The 20,513-nt window shown below is 40.6% G+C and overlaps 3 protein-coding genes across 5 annotated transcripts in view; all 3 read left to right on the top strand.

Annotated features, from left to right (window-relative positions):
- steap3 (STEAP family member 3, metalloreductase) overlaps window positions 1-3,239 on the top strand; it is an 8,328-nt gene extending 5,089 nt beyond the window's left edge. For both annotated transcript variants that reach the window (XM_023417642.2, XM_023417644.2), the window contains exon 6: window positions 1,986-3,239. In XM_023417642.2, coding sequence (XP_023273410.1) covers window positions 1,986-2,276 — 291 coding nt within the window. In that variant the 3' untranslated portion in view covers window positions 2,277-3,239. The remainder of the gene's footprint in view (window positions 1-1,985) is intronic.
- Window positions 3,240-3,646: 407 nt separating this feature from the next.
- On the top strand, window positions 3,647-13,604 carry cunh2orf76 (chromosome unknown C2orf76 homolog). Of its 2 annotated transcripts, none has more exons than XM_087176984.1 (5): window positions 3,647-4,342; window positions 4,429-4,479; window positions 4,824-4,861; window positions 9,704-9,785; window positions 11,700-12,554. In XM_087176984.1, the coding sequence occupies exons 1-5, from the start codon at window positions 4,189-4,191 to the stop codon at window positions 11,762-11,764; spliced, it is 390 nt and encodes a 129-aa protein (XP_087033110.1). In that variant the 5' UTR covers window positions 3,647-4,188; the 3' UTR covers window positions 11,765-12,554. The 2 variants fall into 2 exon arrangements, with proteins under 2 accessions (XP_087033110.1, XP_023273413.1); XM_023417645.2 differs by lacking the exon at window positions 11,700-12,554 and adding an exon at window positions 12,842-13,604 and having other exon boundaries at window positions 3,752-4,342.
- A 787-nt stretch (window positions 13,605-14,391) lies between these two features.
- Window positions 14,392-19,334, top strand: dbi (diazepam binding inhibitor (GABA receptor modulator, acyl-CoA binding protein)). The gene is made up of 4 exons (XM_023417663.2): window positions 14,392-14,548; window positions 16,363-16,480; window positions 16,615-16,677; window positions 18,985-19,334. The coding sequence occupies exons 1-4, from the start codon at window positions 14,534-14,536 to the stop codon at window positions 19,056-19,058; spliced, it is 270 nt and encodes an 89-aa protein (XP_023273431.1). The 5' UTR covers window positions 14,392-14,533; the 3' UTR covers window positions 19,059-19,334.
- The last annotated feature ends 1,179 nt before the right edge of the window (window positions 19,335-20,513 follow it).

The following is a 20,513-nucleotide window of genomic DNA, read 5'->3' as shown; positions in this document are numbered from 1 at the left end:
AAATAAATCATGTACTCATCCCGGCAGTAGCCCCCGTGGCACTCAAAATTTCCCTGGAATTTTCTAGTTATACTTAAAGTCCAGGCTCAACATGTTTGTCAGTAAAGATGGTGGCTGTAATCACTCCTCCTGTCTGTGGCTGGCTCATCCCCTCCTACACCAGGACACAGCTTGGTATGAGGAAACAGTGAGCTTCCTACAAAAAGCGTAATTTACACACTGTGTCTCACTGTAACTGAAGCCTCAGTAACTAGCTGAACTTTGGAAAGTGTTTTTGCACAGAGCTGGGACCACGTCTGTGAAGTCACATTACGTCCTATGGCCAATCTGGATGGGTCTTTAAATGTACATATTGTGAGACATGTGAGTACTGTATTCAGACAGACTTGAGAAAAGGGGAAAGTGTAAAATTCACCCAGAGGAGTTAAAAATGTGAAGGGAGGTGAGGTATATCTATACAGTCAAATTACACATTTTGTTGATTTTTGCAGCAAACATAAACAATGATACTCTCTACAAATGTTCAACGCTTCATGATTTTCTTAGGCCTGAACTGACTCATAGGACTCATGAGGCAGGTGCATCGTCAGTAGGTATTATCAGCTCAACAACCACAGGCTCCTCTAGGAAACTGATTGAGGATCTGAGAATTAATCTAACTGATGCTACAGAGCAGAGGATGCTATTTAATTATTCCTGATTCTATAACATCTCCAAAAACCTGGAGGGTCAAACCAACTGGTAGCAACACCAGAGAAATAACACGGAAATGCAGAACGTTATTGGAAAAATGACACATTGCTGGTGTCATATGAAATTCAGATCTGATGTCCACATATCATTACTCAGTAAATGATGCCAGGTCCTCATGTTTCTTCAATATCATCATAACAAACAAAACAACAAACTAAAGCCTGTCTTATGATCTGTGAGCTATTTGGCTGTCTTTACAAACTAAATAAAATACATCAGTCTCCAGATCAGTCATGTGATGCCTCTGTATACCACAACCCCTCTGCCTCACTCAGTCATAGAGGCAAAGCAGAACCCCACATGACTGCAGAGCAGGTGCAGCGGTATTGTCCCATTCCTCTAACTCATCTGCTAAACAGGCTCCAACATCTTTAATGTATGTTTCAGCTCAACTCAACTCAAGCTCTAAAAGCACTGTCCACCACCTGCTCAGCACCACAGAGGAAGAGACAGAATGAGCAACCAGCTGGTGAACAGAGTGGAGCAAGTAGCTGCTAAAGAGCCAGATATTTTCCTCAGGAGGAGGTGGAGAACAAACACAGAGCTAAAAGAGAGGGAACAGAAATAACAAGTAACAGCCATGACTGCAAATGAATGCTAATGCTGCTTCCTGTTTGATGCATAAATACTCAGTAGGGCCGAGGGCTGCATATTGCAATTATTTTGGCAGATATGTGATTTCAGCTGGAGTTATTGTTTTTGATTCATTTTCACAGAAGATTTAAAAGTGATGATGATGTGATATTTGTTGGACTTGTACCAAACAAACATGTTCCTTTACGCCTTGAGAATATGATTTGTAGGTCGGGGTGTCGGTAGCAATACAACTCTTGCTTTGGCTCTGCTCTGCAATGCACAACAATGAAACACCTTTTACCTTTATCAAAAAAATGCAGCTCCTGCAATCTTTTGCAGCTCTTGTGATGTGATTTTGATATTACACTTGGCCATATTGCGATTCTGTATTTTGATTCATTGTGCAGCTGTAATACTCAGTAATCTGTCAGATGTGTGATGTTGTGCGGGCAGCTAACACTGTGTAATTGTGTTTCTGTGTAAGTTTTATGTACACACAATAGTTTGTGAAATGTAATGACTTGTCAAACCCATGTTGAAAATGAGATGATGAGTCTCCAGAGGCTCATTCAGGAAACAATGTTTGTTCTAATCATCTAAATTATCTTTGTTACATTTTGTGGAATTCTCTGACTGACTGTTTTTTGTGTTTCCAGTCAGGACTTGGTTACGTTGCCTTAACTCTCTCCATCATGCACACTCTCTTCTTCGGCTGGGACTTTGCCTTCTTCCCTGGGGCCTACCCTTATTACCTGCCTCCAGTCTACCTGCTGGCCCTCATTTTGCCCTGCGTCGTCCTGGTGGGACGGCTCCTCTTGGCTCTGCCGTGCCTGACGTCAAGACTGGCAAAGATCCGCAGGGGTTGGGAGAGCGAGAGACACCGCCCCCCAAATAACCAGCCAGGGTCAAATGAAGCGGATCCTCCTCAAAACTTTGGTGATGTCTAGTGTTCAGGAGGGAAACAAATCTAGACAGATGTTTCTTATCTCTCTGTGCGAGTCTGAATTCTGTCAGCTCTGGACTTTGAAAGGCCTTAACTGGACTTTCCTTCATGACTGCCACCTTTTTCCTCTACACTATCAAGAAGAGATACAGAGACAGAGGGGAGAGAGACAGAGTGGAGCAGTGATCTAAGCCTGTCCATGATCCTGCTGTTACCTTCATTTAGCTGGAATGTTTTGAAAAGCAAGATTTTTAAGAAAATTCATTTTTAGAAAAATTTATTGCAGTTGATAACAGAGTCAGACAAATAGCATCACTGTTCCGCCATGTCAGAGACAGCAGAGACAGGATCTACTCAGGGGACTCACTCACACATGACATGTGGTCTGGCAAGTTAACTTAAGCCTGTACATGGATTCAACGAGCTGCATGATGAATCTGCCTAAAAATGCAGTTATCATTATCAGTTAATCTGCAGATTATTTTCTGAATTGTTTCAATGTTTAGTCTTAACTCTAACCAACATCTTCAGATGTCTATTTTGTTTGACCAGCATTCCAAAGAAATGCACTTTACCATCAGAGGCGACAAAGAAAACCAGGAACAAAGCTGAAACCAGAGAATATTTGTCATTTTATGCTTAAAATTTTTTCAAATGATTATCAGAATTGTATTATTGCTGATTAATTTTAATTGACTAATCTATTAATCAACTTTTCATTCCAGCTCTGATTTCACACAAAGAAAGAAAGGAAACACTTACTTTATATAGACAGGTGTGTGTCTCTCCACATCATGTCCAGTCAGCTGAGTTAACCACAGGTGGACTCCAGTCAAGGTGTAGAAACATCTCAGAGATGATCCAGAGAAATGGAGGAAGCTGAGCTAAACTAGTAAAGTGTCTGAATACTTATGTCAATGTGAGATTTCAGTTTTCCATTTTAATAAATGTGTAAGAAATTCTAAAATTGTGTTTTCACTTAGTCATTATGGAGAACTGAGTGTAGACTGATGAGGGGAAAAACATTTTTTTTATGTTATCAGGCTGCAACATAACAACGTGAGAAAAGTGAAGGGGTTTGAAGACTTTCTGAATGAATTGTAATTGGACAGTTACACATTTTTGTTTGAACAGATAGGCTACATGAAGTCAAATTGATTGTGCTGAAACTCAGAGTCAGATGAACGAGAAATGTGTAATAGTCCAAATACTCACAGCCTTATATCGTTTCTTAACTCACTTCCGGTCTGTGCTGTATTTGGTTGCAGTTCTGTATTTCTCTATGTTTTCTGTCAACACAGCAGAAAATCACGTGAGATTCCAGCTCATCAGTCATGGCTACTAGCAAATGGCCACCCTTCAACTTGTAAAACAATTTTTAGTTACATGTATGTTAATCAGGTTTGATGATGTTATTTGATTGTTGAAATTTAAGTTGTTAGTAGAATACAGACATTTTATTTTACTTGTATTTCTATATCTATCTATCTATTCATCTATTTTACTGCATCTGTTCAGGTGGTAGGTCTGAGTTTGTGGCTATATCTGTGAACACTTACACATCATCAAACCTGATTAGCATACATGTAACTTTGTCTTTATTTGAGGATCATAAAACACATTAATCATTGGGTAAATTTCTCCCTATGTTCTTCATGTTCCAATACAGTAGGTGGCGCCATTTTCCTTTCCGGTGGATGGTGAGACAGAGCGCTCTGTTATCGACTCACCGGGTCTGAACTGTTGAATAATCTCGACTGATCTGGCCTGAGCAGATATGCGACAGGCTGCTTCTAAACCAACGCTGGATACATTCATCATACAACCGAGCAGTTTGACCCGCAGCTTCCGGACGTTAACTGAAGAATCCCCGTTAATCACTGTTTCATCAGCGCTAACGGTCGGAGCGGTGGTCGATGGTCGGTGTCCAGCATCAGGACATGGCGGGAGAAGCTGTGGTCACTGTTCGTCTTGTCAGGTCATTCGAGCACAGAAACTTCAAACCGGTGGTGTTTCACGGAATCAGTCTAGACCAGACGGTGCAGGACTTCATCCAGTTCGTCAGAGACGGTGAGTGAATACAGCAGGCCTGCCTCGTATAACGTGTCATGTTATTAACAGAGGTTGAGGTTGATACAAACTATATTTTCTTTCAGATATCACAACGAGACCAGGGCTCCCCCCTCCCTTCAGGAAATATGCTTATGGTATGTCTGACATGATTCACATTTCTGAAGCACCATATTCAGTTCAGCTCGTAGTGAAGGAGGTGAAGCAGAAATCAGGGCCGCTGCAGAGGACTGTCAGAGATTGAGATCCTATGTCCAGGCTGCAAACAAAGCTTCTCACTACTTCAAATGGTGATTGTAAATATTTTCCGGAAAATAATCAGGTCATGATGAGAGGCAGCTAAATAACAGGACATGTAGTGGGTCAGAGGTAATGATGATTAATGCACCAGATCTGAGGAGGTTGTCATTTCATGTTTTCCCCCTACAGCACCCGGCAAAGTCCTTGCTCTTCATCTGGTTCTCTTTTCTTTCATTTCCAGACACAATGAAAATTATCCACCAAGCACATGGAGCTAAGGTATCTACCTAACACACACACACACACACACACACACACACACACACACACACACACTGCTGGGCCAGAAATGAAATGTGCGTCTGAAGACCAAGTGTCCTCAACAATTCACAAAAATTGTCTGGTATGCAACTTGTGTTTTAGCAGCATATGACGCTAAGTGGTCTGTCCCTGGTCATCTGACTGATACCAATTTCTCAAGCTGCTATAATGAGCAGTCTCAATAGCTTTGCAAGATTTTAAAAAAATGTTGGATTTGTCTGGATTTTTATTAGTGTTTGTTGCTGTAATAAGGTGCAACTATTGTGTGTTAGTAAGTCACATTACATTACTGTCATGTCTTTCTTATGGATAGAAATGTATTGTAATCAGCACTGATCTGCTGAACTCTACACTGTGATTCAACTACAATGGTTCAACTGTCAATTGAAGGACTGATTAAGAATTAGCACCTTTATATATATCACCATATTGTAATTGCAATATTCAATAAGCAGCATCCAATTGTATGTCATGAATATGAATAATAACCATAGTAACTTGCTTATGTGCTTATTCTGCTGTGTATAGCGCTCATCAAATGTACAAAAGCATCCTATTCCCTCAACAAGTATTCAAATGTCCCACTCATAAGGGCTTTTTGAGTTATTATTATCATTATATATAATATTATTATTTCTCAAGATATGTGTCCAAACTTTTGGTCGTGTTAAATAGAAAGTGCATTAATGTAAGTGTTTTGGTTTGCTTCTAAATGTAAACAGTGATATATTTAATAATGCATCAGGTTCGAGGAACAATTTGCAGCATTACGTCTCTGAGAATTTTGGTAACTATAATATGTATAACTGAATCAATGTTGAATCGAATCGATTAAAATGTGAAATTGCATTGAATTGTGAATCAAAACTGAATTGATTCGGGAAGTTGGTGTTAATACCCAGCCCTACATGCCTATTGCAATCAACTTAACCTTGTAGCTGTTGGTTAACCATAAACAATATGTTTTTCACTCGCTATCTAGCAGGCTAGCAGCTAATGTCAGCCTGCACTGTTTAAAATACATTTCTGACAGTAATTTTATGTAGCTTGCTAACACACAATAGATGTACCTTGTTTTCAGAGTGCATGGAGAAATTACATTGCATGCATCTCTCCACAACAGTCCAGAGTGAGTCCAGACTCACTGGACCCAGCCTTGTGTTCATGTTGGACATGCTGCCCCCCAGCAGACTGCAGCATAAAGGAGTACACTGGCCACCACTGACTGATAAAACATGTGCAGCATTTCACTGCAGACGTCAAAGGACCTGAGCTTCCTGAGGAAAAAGAGCCGACTCTGCCCCTTCCAGTAGATGGCATCCATGTTCAGGGACAAGTCCAGTTTACTGTCCAGGTGCACACCTAGGTATTTATAAGTGTGCACCACCTCAATGTCCTTCCCTCGAATGTTAACTGGCTTAAAGGTGGGCCTAAACCTCCAAAAGTCCATGACCATCTCCTTGGACTTGGAGGTGTTCAGAAGGAGGCAGTTCCTGCCGCTCCATTCACTGAAGGCCATCGTCAGATCTCTGTACTCCTCTTCCTGCCCGTTCCTGATACACGCCACAATAGCTGTGTCATCCAAGTATTTCTGGATGTGGCAGGACAGAGTAGTATTTTAAGTTCACCGTATACAGGGTGAACAGGAACAGAGCCAGAACAGTCCCCTGTGGAGCCCCAGTGTTGCTCATCACTGTCCCTGAGACACAGTCTGCCAGCCTGACGTACTGTGGTCGTCTTGTCAGGTAATCCATAAATCCATTCCAGCTTGTCTTTAAGGATGGTGGGTTGGATGGTGTTAAATGCACTTGAAAAATCAAAGAACATAATCCTCATGTAACCACCTGGCTCATACAAGTAAAAATGGGCCCAGTGGAGCATGTAAAGGACGGCATCATCCACTCCAATATGTTCTTTGTAGGTGAACTGTAGGGGGTCTAGTGCATGTTCAACCTGTGGCCTGAGAAGGTGGAGAAGTAGCCGCTCCAGGGTCTTCATGATGTGTGATGTGAGAGCCACCGGTCTGTAATCATTTATCTCAGCCGGTCGTCCTACTTTAGGTACCGAAACAAGACATGATGTTTTCCACAGGATCGGGACCCTCCCTGCTTGTAGGCTTAAGATAAAGATCCTCTGGAGAGGCTCAGCCAGCTGGGCTGCACAGTCCTTTAACAGCCTCGGACACACACCTTCCGGGCCTGTTGCCTTTCCAGGACGTAGCCTCTTGAGCTCCGCCCTCACCTCCTCTGCTGTAAAAGACAGGAGACTTGAACCCTGAAGGGAGTTGTAGCTGCAGTGTCAGGTTGTGGAGGAGATGGCGTAGGAAAAGCTGCAGCTGAAGCAGTGGGAGAGAGAACAGGCTGTGTCACACCTGTTGTAGAACAGGTTGAACTCATTGGCCTTGTCCACATCACCTGATGTTGCCTGGCTGTTCTTGTCCGTATAACCAGTGATGGTCCTCATCCCCTTCCACACCTCTCTCGTGTTGTTGTACTGCAGCTTCTTCTCTACTTTCTTTTTGTAGTCCTCCTTCGCCTGCTTTAATCTCCTCTTCAGCTCATGTTGCACACACCTGAGCTTCTCCCTGTTTCCTTCCCTGAAAGCCTCCTTTTTCTGCTTGAGGAGGGTCTTGATGTCACTGGTGATCCTGGGTTTATTGTTTGGAAAGCAGTGTACAGTTCTTGCTGGTATTACAGTGTCCATACAGAAGTTAATGTAGTCCATGGTACCATTCTATCAAGATCAGGGTCCTTGCTTTAATCATTTTCCTGTGACTCCAAAAGGACATTCCAATCTGTGCACTCAAAACAGTCTTTTAGACTGTTAGACACTGGCCTCCGGGGTCCAGTTCCTGAATGAGGTGGTGGTTGCAGTCTGCCTCAGTACACAGGGCTTGTAGGAAGGCTGAAGAAAAACCAGATTATGATCTGATCTGCCAAGTGGTGGTAAAGCTGAAGCAGTGTAGGCCTCCTTGACATTTGCATACAACAGATCCAGTGTCTTATTTTCCCTTGTGGGACAGTCAACATACTGAGTGAAGCCAGTAAGTTGAGAGGTGAGTGTGACGTGGTTAAAATCCCCTGATATTGCAATGAATGCATCAGGGTGCCTGGTCTGTACTCTCGCAACAGTCTTGTGAATGACGTCACATGCGACTGCAGGCTCTGCTCATGGTTGAATATAAACAACAATGGCAACGATGTGTGAGAACTCTGGTCTAAGCCCAACTGCCAACAGTTCAATATCCCGACCAAAAGATCTTCTCCTTCACTGTGATTTGCCGGGGCTGCACCTTCTATTGTTCACAAGCAGAACCAGTCCTCCACCTTTATTCTTTCCACTTTCTACAGCGTCTCTGTCCGCTCTTACTGCAGCCGGATAAATCCACACAACGGTAGGGAGTGTTGTCGTTTAACCAGGTCTCCTAAAACACATGAGACTACACTAATGATCACACTTGTTAGCCAGGGAGTTGACATCTTCCTTTGTGTACATTAATTTCGCCATCTTCAGACGAAATGACAACGTGGAATAAAAAACATCAATCGAAAAAATATACTAATATATACAAATATATTGCAAAAAGCTACAAGCTATGTGGACTAGCTGCCACTTGTTGCCAGCGCATCATTTAAAAAAAAAAAAGATATGTACATACTGTATGACCCCACAGTCGACAGTTGCAGTGCTGTTTACTGTCCAACGAAAACTTGAACCTTAACTTTACTTTGAAAAAAGGACCAGTCATCTCTTCAGCTGTGCTACAGCTGACAAATTGTCCACCCAGTGTCACCTGGCCAGCAGGTCATCAAATAACTGTCTGCAGGTGAGCAGTGGCAGCTGTCAGTGGAACAGCAGGTGCCTCTAAAACAGGTGTTATACACGGTTTGATGTAAGAGTCACTCTAACACCAACATTACCTAAACACACACTAATACCACTGTTTTAACTATAAAACACAAATTAGTGAACCACCCGCTTCAAAACTCACGTGAAGGATGAATGTGAAATAGTTTAAACTAGACATGCATAGATATGGAATTTCAGGGCTGATAAATCTTACAGATGCTAGAATGTGAGGAATAAAATGTATAATGTATATTTTTAGACTGGCTAGTTTATTTTTGTAATATAACACCAATACTTTGAGTGCTCACCATCGATACAATCAAAAGGGTAAAGGGTTTGTAATAGCCTTAATTTATGTAAATAGATAGATACTTTATTTATCCCCTTGGGGAAATTTATGTGTATATGAGCTCATTGTTCATAATGATAATAACAGTTAATAATAAGTAAACAATAATAATTAAATTAGTCCACTTCCTTTGACTGAGTTGTTCTACACCCTAATGGCAGTGCGGACAAAGGATCTCCTGAACCTCTCTGTTCTGCAGCGCAGTAAGATGAGATGTTTGTGCAGCTGTAGCTGCTTCTCTGTCCTGCCAGAATATTTTGAAGAGGATGGTTGGTATTGTCCAAGATGGCCTCCATCATACATTGCATGCATCTCACCACAATAGACCTGAAGGGTTGGCCGAGACCTTCGAAAGTCAATGACTTTGGTCTTGGTGTTCAGAAGGAGGCAATTCTTGTTGCTTGTCCTGGCTTTGCTTGCCAGATCACATCAGCATGTGTTGCTTCCCTTATCCTTTGACATTTGGAGGGTTGTAACAAGTGAACCAGTTGGTGTTTCAATGTCAGAAACCAGGAGATTTGTGTTAGTGTGTTTCAGTCAGGCTGTATGTTTCACAAATGCATATTGGTTGATTTTTGTTGGGTTTTTTTGTCCCTCTGCAGACTAATGAGCTGGTGATGAGTTTAGATGATGATGAAAAGCTCATTCTGCAAGACGGCCAAACCCTCAGGACTGCAGGTGTTGGTAAGAGTTTGTCATTGCTGCCCATTAAACACTCACTGAAAACTTTGTGATTTGGCACTTTTCAGATGCCTTTAGTGTCTGAAAATGAAATATGTTGAACAAGCCTGAGCTACTTTCCATAGAAGAGTCTTCTTTCCCTCTCTTTCTCTCTCTCTTTGTCTCTGCCTCTCTCTGTGTCTCTCTCAATTTCAATTCAATTCAACAGGCTTTATTGGCATGACATTTTCAATTGCCAAAGCACAATTCATATCATTCAATGGAATTCAATGATCAGAGAAATAAAAATGTCGAGGACATATTAAATTTATATTTACAATACATTGTAATTTTTAATTGAATTAAATTGATGAAATAAAGAAAAGGATAAAAAAGCAAACTTAATATATACAGTATATATGTGTGTGTGTGTGTGTATATACACTCCCCTCCAAAAGTATTGGAACAGTGAGGCCAATTCCTTTACTTTTGCTGTAGACTGAAAACATTTGGTTTGACATCAAAAGATGAATATGAGACAAGAGATCAACATTTCAGCTTTGGTTTCCAGGTATTTACATCTGGATCGGATTAAGAAGATAGCATTATTTGTAACAGAACACCAAATTTTTAGGTGAGCAAAAGTATTGGAACAGATAGACTTTAGATATAGATTTAAGTGAATAATACTTAATATTTAGTTGCAAATCCTTTGCTTGCAATAACTGCATCAAGCCTGTGACCCACTGACATCACCAAACCTTTGCATTCTTCTTTTGTGATGCTTTTCCAAACTTTCACCGCAGCCTCTTTCAGATGTTGTTTATTTTGGGGGGTTACTCCCTTCAGTCTCCTCTTTAGCAGGTAAAATGTGTGTGTATGTGTCTTATGAAATACTTCCTCAATTTCACACATGCACCACACACGGTCCAGACAGATACTGGGGTTTGACCTGGCCTTTTTTATATTTGTTAGCTCTCATTTATATAAATGGGAAGGACAAATATTAGAGAGACCTCTCATTATACCACAGTATAGGTCAACAGCACCACAGACTATAGATTTCATGAGCATGAAGTTGAATCAGCACCTCTCTAAAACGTTTAAAAAGTTTAACTTGATGACATTGTGGCTCACTCAAACACTTGGGCTGACCACATGAAAACCCTGAGCATCATTTTCAAAAGATTAAAGAAAGCTTCCCTTACTTTGAACTTTGCAAAATGTGACTTTGGTTTTGGGGATCAGGGCACAAAAACCTCCTTATTCTTATGCTGTGCTCCCATTCCCCTAGACTGGAGTGTAACAACATGAGACAAAGATACTGAGTGAGGTTAATGGTACAGGTGCATGATTACAAGGGGAAATAAGTTATTGTAGTTGATCCCACTGATTTGAGCTGCTAATCATTACAAAAGCAGGATTAGCAGAGGCTCTGACACAGTCCATGGAGGTAATTTAGGAATAGGATATCATTCTCACTCATGTCCATTGTGAAGAAATTTTGTTCCCTGTGAAACATGATGTCTTTATATTTAGTTCAGTATCACAGTAATCCACTGATAGTTGTCTGAACATCCATGGAAATGTTGTAAACAGGAATCGTTAATGACTAATTTGACATACTTTTGACGGTGCCAGATTTCCATGGTGTAAAGAACTACCGGCAAATATATACAGGTCTCAAGCTGTAGACTAACTGTAGCCTAGCCTGCAGCTAACTGAATCAACATCATACTATACTTCCTGTTTACATTAAATTCCATAAAGTTTTCTCAAAGGTTGCACTATCAATACGTTTTGATATTATTGTGCCTCAGAATTATTTTGTTCCTGGAGCACTGACTGTCCCCTCTATTCATCCATATGTTTGCAGTGCAATCAGAAAGTATTCAGACCCCTTCACTCTTTTCACATTTTTGTTATGATTCATTGAAGGTTCAGAGAACAGTGGTCTCCATCATTCTTACATGAAAAAGTATGAACAACCAGGACTCTTCTAGTGCTGGACTGGGACTAATTGAGACATCTGGGAGAAGAGAGGAAAACAAGAACCTGATGGTGGCTCAGTTCTCAGAGTCCGATCTGGAGGGAACCATGACTGAACTGTTTGACCTCAGTTCTAAGCTTCATGTCTGGAGAAAACCAGGCACTACTCATCATCTGAACAACACCACCCAACAGTAAAGCATTGTGGAGGCAGCATCAGGCTGTGGGGGGACAGGGTGACTGAGAGATCCTAACAGAGATCCTTAATGAAGACCTCAGACTGGGCTGAAGGTTTACACAGCCAAGATAATCTCCTGACCTGAACATGTCTGTCCACTGATAGTCCACATTCAACCTGACAGAGCCTGAGAGGACCTGCAGAGAAGAATGAGAGAAAATCCTCAAATCCAGATGTGTAAAGGTTGAGATGTCAGATCAAGAAGACTGGAGGCTGTGATCACTGATAAAGCTGCTTCAATGTGATATTTCAGTTTTTCCTTTTAAGACATTTGCAAACATTTCTAAAACTCTGTTTTCACTTTGTCGTTATGAAGAACTGAGAGTAGACTGATGAGGGAAAAAATGCTTTTTGTTTTTTATTTTAGCACAGAACTGCAACATAAGAAAATGTGAGCAAACTGAAGGGGTCCGAATACTTTCTAAATGCACTGTTTATATATATTTTTTACATTATCACTGTGTACAGCTTTTCAACCCATAGTGCGAGTGTTTGGAATTATGTTGAAAAAAATAGTTTAACCTTTTGTAATATTTTTCATCATAAAATAAATTTTGGAAAAGGTCTCTGCATATTGTAAAAACAGTTGTCTTCATTTTACTGCTGTTGGTCACTATCAGATTACCAGTGCTTAGTATATGTTCAGAGTGTATCAAAACCTTAGACAGACTAATTCACCATGTCATCAAATGGAAATTTTAGCTAAATTTAAGATCAGAATTACTTGTAATGATATACTGAGGCCATCAATATTAGTCCAATAGACTTATATTAGATAATTGATACTGATGAACCTCTGCTGGAAGTACAGTTTCAGCACACTGGTAACTAACACTTTTGTTTGTTGTTTCAGCCAGTGAAACAGAAGTGGCCTTCTTCAGGAAAGAAGACTATGGTCTTTATAAAGCAAATCCCAAAAGTGCCTGGTGACTAGTATTTTACTTTATAGCATACAAGATTCTTAAAGGCCAAAGGTCAAGGATGCCAGGGCCCACAGGAGAACAAAAATGGTGCCATCATGTTTCTACTGTAGAGTTTTAATTTGTGCAGATGTTTTTAAAATTGAAGCTTATCATACGCCTTTTTGTTTCTTTTTTCTATTTCCTTTTTCTTTTTTGACCATGAATGTTAATTTTCAGCCTTGTTTTAAAATATACTCAATAAAGTTTTCTGATAGCTGCATTTTTTAAAAATGTTTTTTGTGTATTAACAGAGTAATATTTACTGCACTAAACTCTTGGTAACTTGGTAACTAACTGGTAACTTTGGTAATGTGCTGCAGTTATGGTTATGAGAGAAAAAAGTGTGAATACAAAACACTGTTTTATGTGTGTTTTGAACAAACTTTTATATATATATATATATATATATATATATATAAAATGTCACAGCTGCAATGAATGACTTTGTTCGGAAAATGGCACACGGACTATACCAGTGTCCCAAAGGTTTAAGCGACACATCTCCAAGGTTTGCATTACGTTTACTCTTCTGATTTTCTTCTGTGCTCAAATCCTGTTTGGGAAGACGTGTGAGTGGCTGCTGCCTGAAATATGTCATTGCTGTTAATGAAGGCAATGATGTCTTGGAATCTGAATAAAGAACTGAAGACATGACTGTCGTATTGTTCATCCAAAGATGATTATTTTAATAACCTTAAAATTCTGAAAGGCCAATGTCTTTTTAAACATTTTATTAAATACAGAAGTTCAAAAAGGCATCTGTTGAACATCACATAAATTCATTACAGTGCAACTGAAAACATGTGCAGCAAATACTGATAAAAATCAAATACAGTGCATTCAGGAAGTCTTCAAACCCCTTCAATTTGAAGCATTTCATGTTGCAGTCTCATTCTAAAATCAAATAAATAAAATAGTAGAAATGATAATACTTAAAAATGACATGCAATTATAGTGACATGAAACTGATGTATTGTATACAGGATTACATCATAAATCATATCTATTATTATTTAAATCCATTAACGGTAATTTAAGAGATGTTCCCTGTTTGTGTAGGGATTATGGAATAGGGATACTTTTCTACAATATCGATTAATATCACTCAACTAAGCTAATATCACTATATATCCAACTAACTTTTGCTTATGCTACAGGCAACCATTTAATACACTTTCCCGTCGCACTGCTGACAGTAAATTTCTCACACATTTTATTTTATTTTGACGGTTTTATTTTACTTCCATTTCACCCTCTCCCTTGCTTTCAGTCCACAGACTGTGTGCTGTTTAATTCGCATGGGAAACATGAAAATGTAAATTACACCAAACCAAGAACAGGAAGTTGGTCCGTTTTCTCGATTATGGATTGGTTACAATCCTCACACCACCCAATGAATGACCCTTATATTATGTCAGTTTTCGAGTTAGCCAATAGCGTTGAGCGGAGGGCGTGGTCGAAGAGCACGGGCGTCGGCCTGGTAGGCAGTATTTCACTATGAAGTGGACTTCACCCCTTTAGCCTCTGCAGAGTTAGCTTTTCTGGTGAACGGACAGCTTGCGTTGTGTGACTTGTAATTAAAGATGGCTGACCTTCAGGTGGGTACAGAATCGATGCTACTACAGATAGTTCGTGTTCCGCTGTGTCCCGTTAACGGAGCGACGGGGGAATCTGCTGGCTGGGGTTTTAGGATTTCTTAACCAACACGAGAGAGAGCCTCGGTTTCCCTCCTGAGCTACAATGAGCACATGGCAACGCAACGGCAGAGTATTGTTTCTTCCTGATACTATACGTTAAAAGCGTCACACTGGGCTGTTGTGTGTGTGTGTGTGTGTATGGGTATGGGGTCGGGACCGTTATCCGTCATTCCATGAGGTCACTGCACCAAGTACAGTTTCTGGCAAGTGTCATAGTTCATGTCTTCAGTGTATAATGTCCCTTTGACCCCTCGGTGCTGGCAGGTGGACTGTGGTAGTGATGAGCTCACCTGTAATAAGACAGTACAATTGGAAGCTTAAAATCTAAAAATCAGACATCAGAAGAATCGGCTGCTGTTACAGAGCTCTGCATGTCTCCTCACATGTAGGAGGTCTGAGTATTTATGTGGGGAAAAGTTCATTAACAGCCTCACAGTCAGACACAGGAGCCACATCTGGCAGCTGATCAGCTCAAGAGTTTGGACGAGTGACTAAATGGTGCCTGCAGGCAGACTTTCCTCCCTGATCTTTCACCTACAGCCATACAGCTGGGGAGACACTCATTCATACTGTAACAACCATACTGCTCCTCCTACATGTGGATACAGACATGAGCAGCACAGTTTTATACAGTGCAGGTTGTTCTAGTTCGTGTGGTGTTTTCAACGCATTTTTTCATATCTGGTGGTTTTCTGGCAGGAAGCAGAATAACAGGATTATCTGCACCATGAGTCCAGATCCAGACCTGTAACAGACCATTTCACTGCTCCTCCCCTCTGGCCCAGTTGGCACAAAGTGGCACAGCCAGTGGGGTTTTGTTGTGAGTGGAGGAGGGGTCTGAGTGAATCAATGAGCTTATTGAACCTGAAGGATTTTGTCCCTTCTCAGTTCTCAGCTGTTTGTGTGCAGCTTCAAGTCAAATTCAACACACCTACCAGTAATGCTTGTCTTCATCAGACTCTTGAGGTGAAGGAGTGAACATTGATTTATTGTTTCTAATGTAACTGATTAACAAACACAAGTCACATGTGATGCAATCTTAGATAAACTCCAAATATTTTAATTGCCAAGTACTTATGGACTTTGTGACTGAAGAGCTCCACTGCTTCATGTTGTGTCAAACAAAAAGAAGCCTTCACCAGCTCGGGACATGTCAGTGATTACAGATAGTGACTTATAGTAACCCAGTCCCACACACGCAGCACACTGTCATGCACACCCCGTATGACAGGTACAGAGAGGGCAGATCAATTGTCAATGTGTTTGAGAGAGGCTTAGTGACCCAGTGCACTGCATGGCTCTAAACTGAAATAAGATTTTACTCATTTGAAATAGTTGGAAAAAAAAAAAAAAATCAACATGTGGATCCCTGTGTGGCCAGTGTTGATATTGTGGTGGTTTGCAGCAAATAAATCAGTGTGTTCACTGGATTAACCCGAAAGACCAAAGTATCAGAAACGTCTGTTTTAAAGCAGGTTTTTACATAAGCCCGGACTTTGTTCAGGCTCCACCTTTTAGAGATTACAGTCAGACTGAAACAGTGTTTCCTCCTATGTCCCACCATGTCAGTCTGTTAGCACTGTCAACAGAAGTCAGAGTAATCACATGTATATCTGTGTATGTTGTCCTGACATCTGACCCTCTGTAGGCCATGGGAATCAACACACAAGTATTAAGTAGTGTTGTTAATGAGGTTGTTGTCCGCTTTTCTCCAGGCTAAATTTGATGCAGCGGCAGCTGATGTGAAGCAGCTGAAGGCAAAGCCAGCAGATGAAGAGATGCTTCAGGTCTACTCCCTGTTCAAGCAGGCCACCGTAGGTGACGTCAACACAGGTAACAAGGTTTTAAATGTGGTGATTTTGACCAATTATTGCTTATTCCTTCCATTTTTAACTATTGTTGAGCTAACTTGTTTCATTTACTTAAACCCCTTCTTACCTCTGTCTTTGTCTCCCTTTCCTCTGAAGCTCGTCCTGGGATGTTTGACTTCACTGGGAAAGCTAAGTGGGATGCCTGGGAGCAGCAGAAAGGTACACACTCAGTCCTGTGGATGTTAAAAATATTTTTTGAACATCATGATTCAGCCATGCAAAACTTTTTGAAGCAAGTTTCCATGTGTGAGCTTATTGTGTTTTAGTTTAGTCTCCAGATTGACAGTTAGCGAGAAGATTTCAGAGTCTCAGGCTGTACTCCAGCTTTGCTGATGCAGCCACAGAAAAACCCCAACCTCAGACCTACAATCCATTTGTGTGCACGTTTTCCTTATCACAGACCAGGAGATGTGAAAACCAAGTCTGATCAGGTGTGTATCTGACAGAGTGAAAAAGAACTGTAGCTTCTAAATTTGACACTTTATTTTTTATGAGCAACTTGATCCAAATACTAAAGGACCTGATTCAAAACTGTCATGTTTATAAGCTTGAGTTATTGATATGAATCAAAGTATAACTGGTAATATAGAATTCAAGTTGTATGTCACCTCACTTGAGTTGTGTGGACTACAGATACACTCAGTCCATCATGGTTGTACAGCAATGTTACAGAGTGACTTTTAATTGAATATTTTCACTGTACAAAAATACAAATACAAATGAAGCATTGCATCCAATCAAAAATCGAGTGCCCACCCAACAGCCTGCCCAACCAACAACCCACCAGACCTATGTGACTGACTAAGTTAGTCATTCCTGATGACTACCAAAGGGGAGCAAATTATCTTTTCTAGCTTGAGCTGTTACATAACCTCTTTGATCCAATGAGAAGAAGGGACGGAAGAAGGGGCAGAGGGTCTTTCCATCTGAATAGTATGAGCCGCCTGGCCAAAAACGGCATAAGGCCAGCATGTTACACTTATGATTATTTCGATGCAAACCCTGGGTTGCAATACTGAACAAAGCAATAAGAGGGGATTGATCCAGTGGCTCTAAAAAAAATTGATTTCCAGAACAGCTGTAACCTTGGACATGTCCAGAACATGTGTAGTAGGCTTGCAGGTCGCATATGTCATCTAAGTCCGATCTGATTTTAGACAGTCTGGCTCAGTCTTGGCCTTTGAACAATGAAGCCGGTGTACTATCTTAAATTGTACAACAGAGCAAATGACTCTCATAGAGATGTGGGGGGTTAAAGAGGGAAGCAGTCAAAATGTAAGGTTTGAAATTCCGCAATTGCAGATATCTAAGGAAATGGGACCTAGAGATATTGAATCTGTTCACCAGTTGCTCAAAGGATGCAAAATTGTTATTCACATTAAAAGTCCTGTAATGAAAGAATCCCACTCTCTAGCCAAATCCCAAAGGCTCCATCTAACATTGAAGGGGCAAACATGTGGTTCTTAACTATTGGAGAGCAATAGACAGTGATGCTCCTTTTACTCCATACACAATCTTTGGTAGTACACACCAACTGCTCACAGACCCACAACAGCCAGGTTTCATTTTATCTACTTATTTATTGAACTAATATTAGTGTCAACTGATACAATAGGATACAATAATTCAAACTAAATATTATTTTTGTAGATATGAGCGTTATGGTAGAAACATAAGAGCTTGAAGACTATTCACAAGTTAAATGAATTTCTTTTTTCTGCAAAATGCAGCCAGACTAAAACATGATTGAAAAACAATAAATATTTTTTCCTGCTTGTTTCTCACATTCAGTGGATGAGATCCCCAGGTTTACTACCAGAGTGAACTAACCACCCATAAACTGTGGCAGGAGCACTTACAGTGAAACCATTCACATCACGTGCGTTGTAGCAGTTGGTGCTCAGGTCAGTGAAGTGATCCCAGTGTATGTGACAGGCCTGTATAGACCTTCAGGTTGGCCTGCACACTGTGTAGCACTCAAATTTCTTTTGTTCCCTCTCAAATCTTTTGTTTAATATTGAACATTCTTATGTTCTCCTCACTCTCAACAATCTCCAGATCAAACTTGTAGGAGAAAACATAAGCAGCCCTCACTGACTGGTCACCACAGCCCAGAAATGTAGTTAGGTTTTTGAGAAGGCCCACATTAGCAGGTACAGTTTCTGGTCAGAAAGGTGAAGAAACATGAGCATCCGCTGAATTAGTAAATCAGTTTTACAGAAAAGGTCAGTCAGACTTACTGGAAGAGAAACAGAGGGTGATCATCCATCAGTTTGCAGACTGTGTCAACTTCACTTTGACTTAATTAATCCCAGATCGAGTTTCACTATCAAACCTGTGATAAAGCTTCATTAGCAGACACCAGCAGGTTCTGAGACCTCAGGACCACAGAAGGAAGCAGTGGTAGTTTATTCATTCATTTGTCTTTATGTATTTAGTTAATGCGTTTTTATTTTTTGTCAACAGGCAAGAGCAAAGAGGATGCCATGAATGAGTACATCAACCTTGTGGAGCAGCTGAAGCAGAAGTATGGATTCTAACGTCAGCTGATGACCACAAGCAAGCTGCTGGATGGAGGACTGATCTCTGGCTGAGACCACCACCACTGGTCCCTCATCCAGATGCTGTGAAACGCCTTTCAGCCCGAGGAGTGTGCCCTTACACAACACGTGAATACCTGTTCGACTACTAGTGGTCTCACTGAGATGAAGTTGTGGATCAAACCTGTCCACCACAGTAGAATCAGTTTTTCAGTTTTTACCACCACTTTTCAAACAGAGGTCCTGTCATTTCAAAATAAAATTATTCTTCTCAAACTGCTGTGTGTTGGTGTCCTCTGATTTTCTGCTGAATGATTTGTTGGATTCAAGGTGAATACATCCATCTAGTATTTGAACAGTCTGATCAGGGGCTGTGTTCATGAACTCTTACTGCTGCAAGTCCTCGCACAAAGAGTTTCTTCAGGCACAAAGCTGCTCTGAGCGAGGTCCATATCCAACCTCACACACTCAGACTGTTACACCTGCTGCTGTTCAAGTGCTGAGAGCTTACACTGTCTTTTGTAATCGGTGTTTGACAACTCTGGTTAACTCTTCTTTTCCACACACTGAAGTGTAGAGAAAAACCTGTACTGCACTGCCACATTTAAATGGTGATGGCATTGAAAATGAAGGAGTAATGTCTTCTGGTCTCCTTTAATTACAAATACATGTTGAGCAGCACTTTGTGTGTATGCGTGTGATTGTCTCATGATATAATTAAATGTGTGTATTTGGTTCAACAGAACAGCTTTAACAGGGAACTGTTAACTATAGCCTGAATATCAGCCTCCCACTGTGCTGTCCAGAGATTAGTGCATGTTCTGTCTAATCACTCAGTATTAGTAAAGTTCTGCATGTAGCTCCAGTTTTACTAAATGATCTTGTGTTGATCAACAAATCATCTTTATTTAATTCATTTGCCAGTTCATTTAATTCCATTAAATAATGATCAACTGCAACATTGATCATTATTTAATGGAATTAAATGAACTGTCAAAGAAATTGTCCATTTTGGCAAAAGTCAGCAGTTGGAGCATCTTCCTGAACAACAGACCAGTGTTCTCTTGCTGAGCATCATCCACCAATAGGAGCAGAAAGTAAAGGTAAACAAGCAGGTTATCAAAAATAATGCAGACAACAGGTGTCGTATACAGACTCTGTCAACTTCACTTTGACTTGTAAATAAAGGGGATGAACTTTTGGTTTGTTAACCTATTTGTGTTTGTTGTCATGTCAGACTTTATTCTCTGCTCTTAATCATGTGCTCTGTTGAGAACAGTGTTATTACACCCTGTAGAAAATGCCCAAACCTCAGTGAATACAACTCGAGTTGTGATAAACCAGGAAGAATCTTTAATGTGTTTATTTTCACTCCAGAATCAGCCTTTAAATTAGTCACACTAAACCCAATATTATTAATCCCAGATCAAGTTTCACTATCAAACCTGTAATAAA

Source organism: Seriola lalandi, unplaced genomic scaffold, assembly GCF_002814215.2.
Source record: "Seriola lalandi dorsalis isolate HSWRI2012SDOR001 ecotype SW California unplaced genomic scaffold, Sedor1 jcf7180002054576, whole genome shotgun sequence".
NCBI lineage: Eukaryota > Metazoa > Chordata > Actinopteri > Carangiformes > Carangidae > Seriola > Seriola lalandi.
This window is presented reverse-complemented; position numbering and strand designations above follow the sequence as displayed.

Bases quoted from the DNA above. Each gene is read 5' to 3' on its own strand.
- cunh2orf76 (XM_023417645.2), top strand. From the start codon at position 4,189: ATGGTCGGTGTCCAGCATCAGGACATGGCGGGAGAAGCTGTGGTCACT. The intron at 4,862-9,703 runs GTATCTACCTAA...GTCCCTCTGCAG, and splicing joins ACCAAGCACATGGAGCTAAG to ACTAATGAGCTGGTGATGAG. The intron at 9,786-12,841 runs GTAAGAGTTTGT...TTGTTGTTTCAG, and splicing joins CCTCAGGACTGCAGGTGTTG to CCAGTGAAACAGAAGTGGCC.
- dbi (XM_023417663.2), top strand. The intron at 16,481-16,614 runs GTAACAAGGTTT...TTTCCTCTGAAG, and splicing joins CGTAGGTGACGTCAACACAG to CTCGTCCTGGGATGTTTGAC. The intron at 16,678-18,984 runs GTACACACTCAG...TTTTGTCAACAG, and splicing joins TGCCTGGGAGCAGCAGAAAG to GCAAGAGCAAAGAGGATGCC.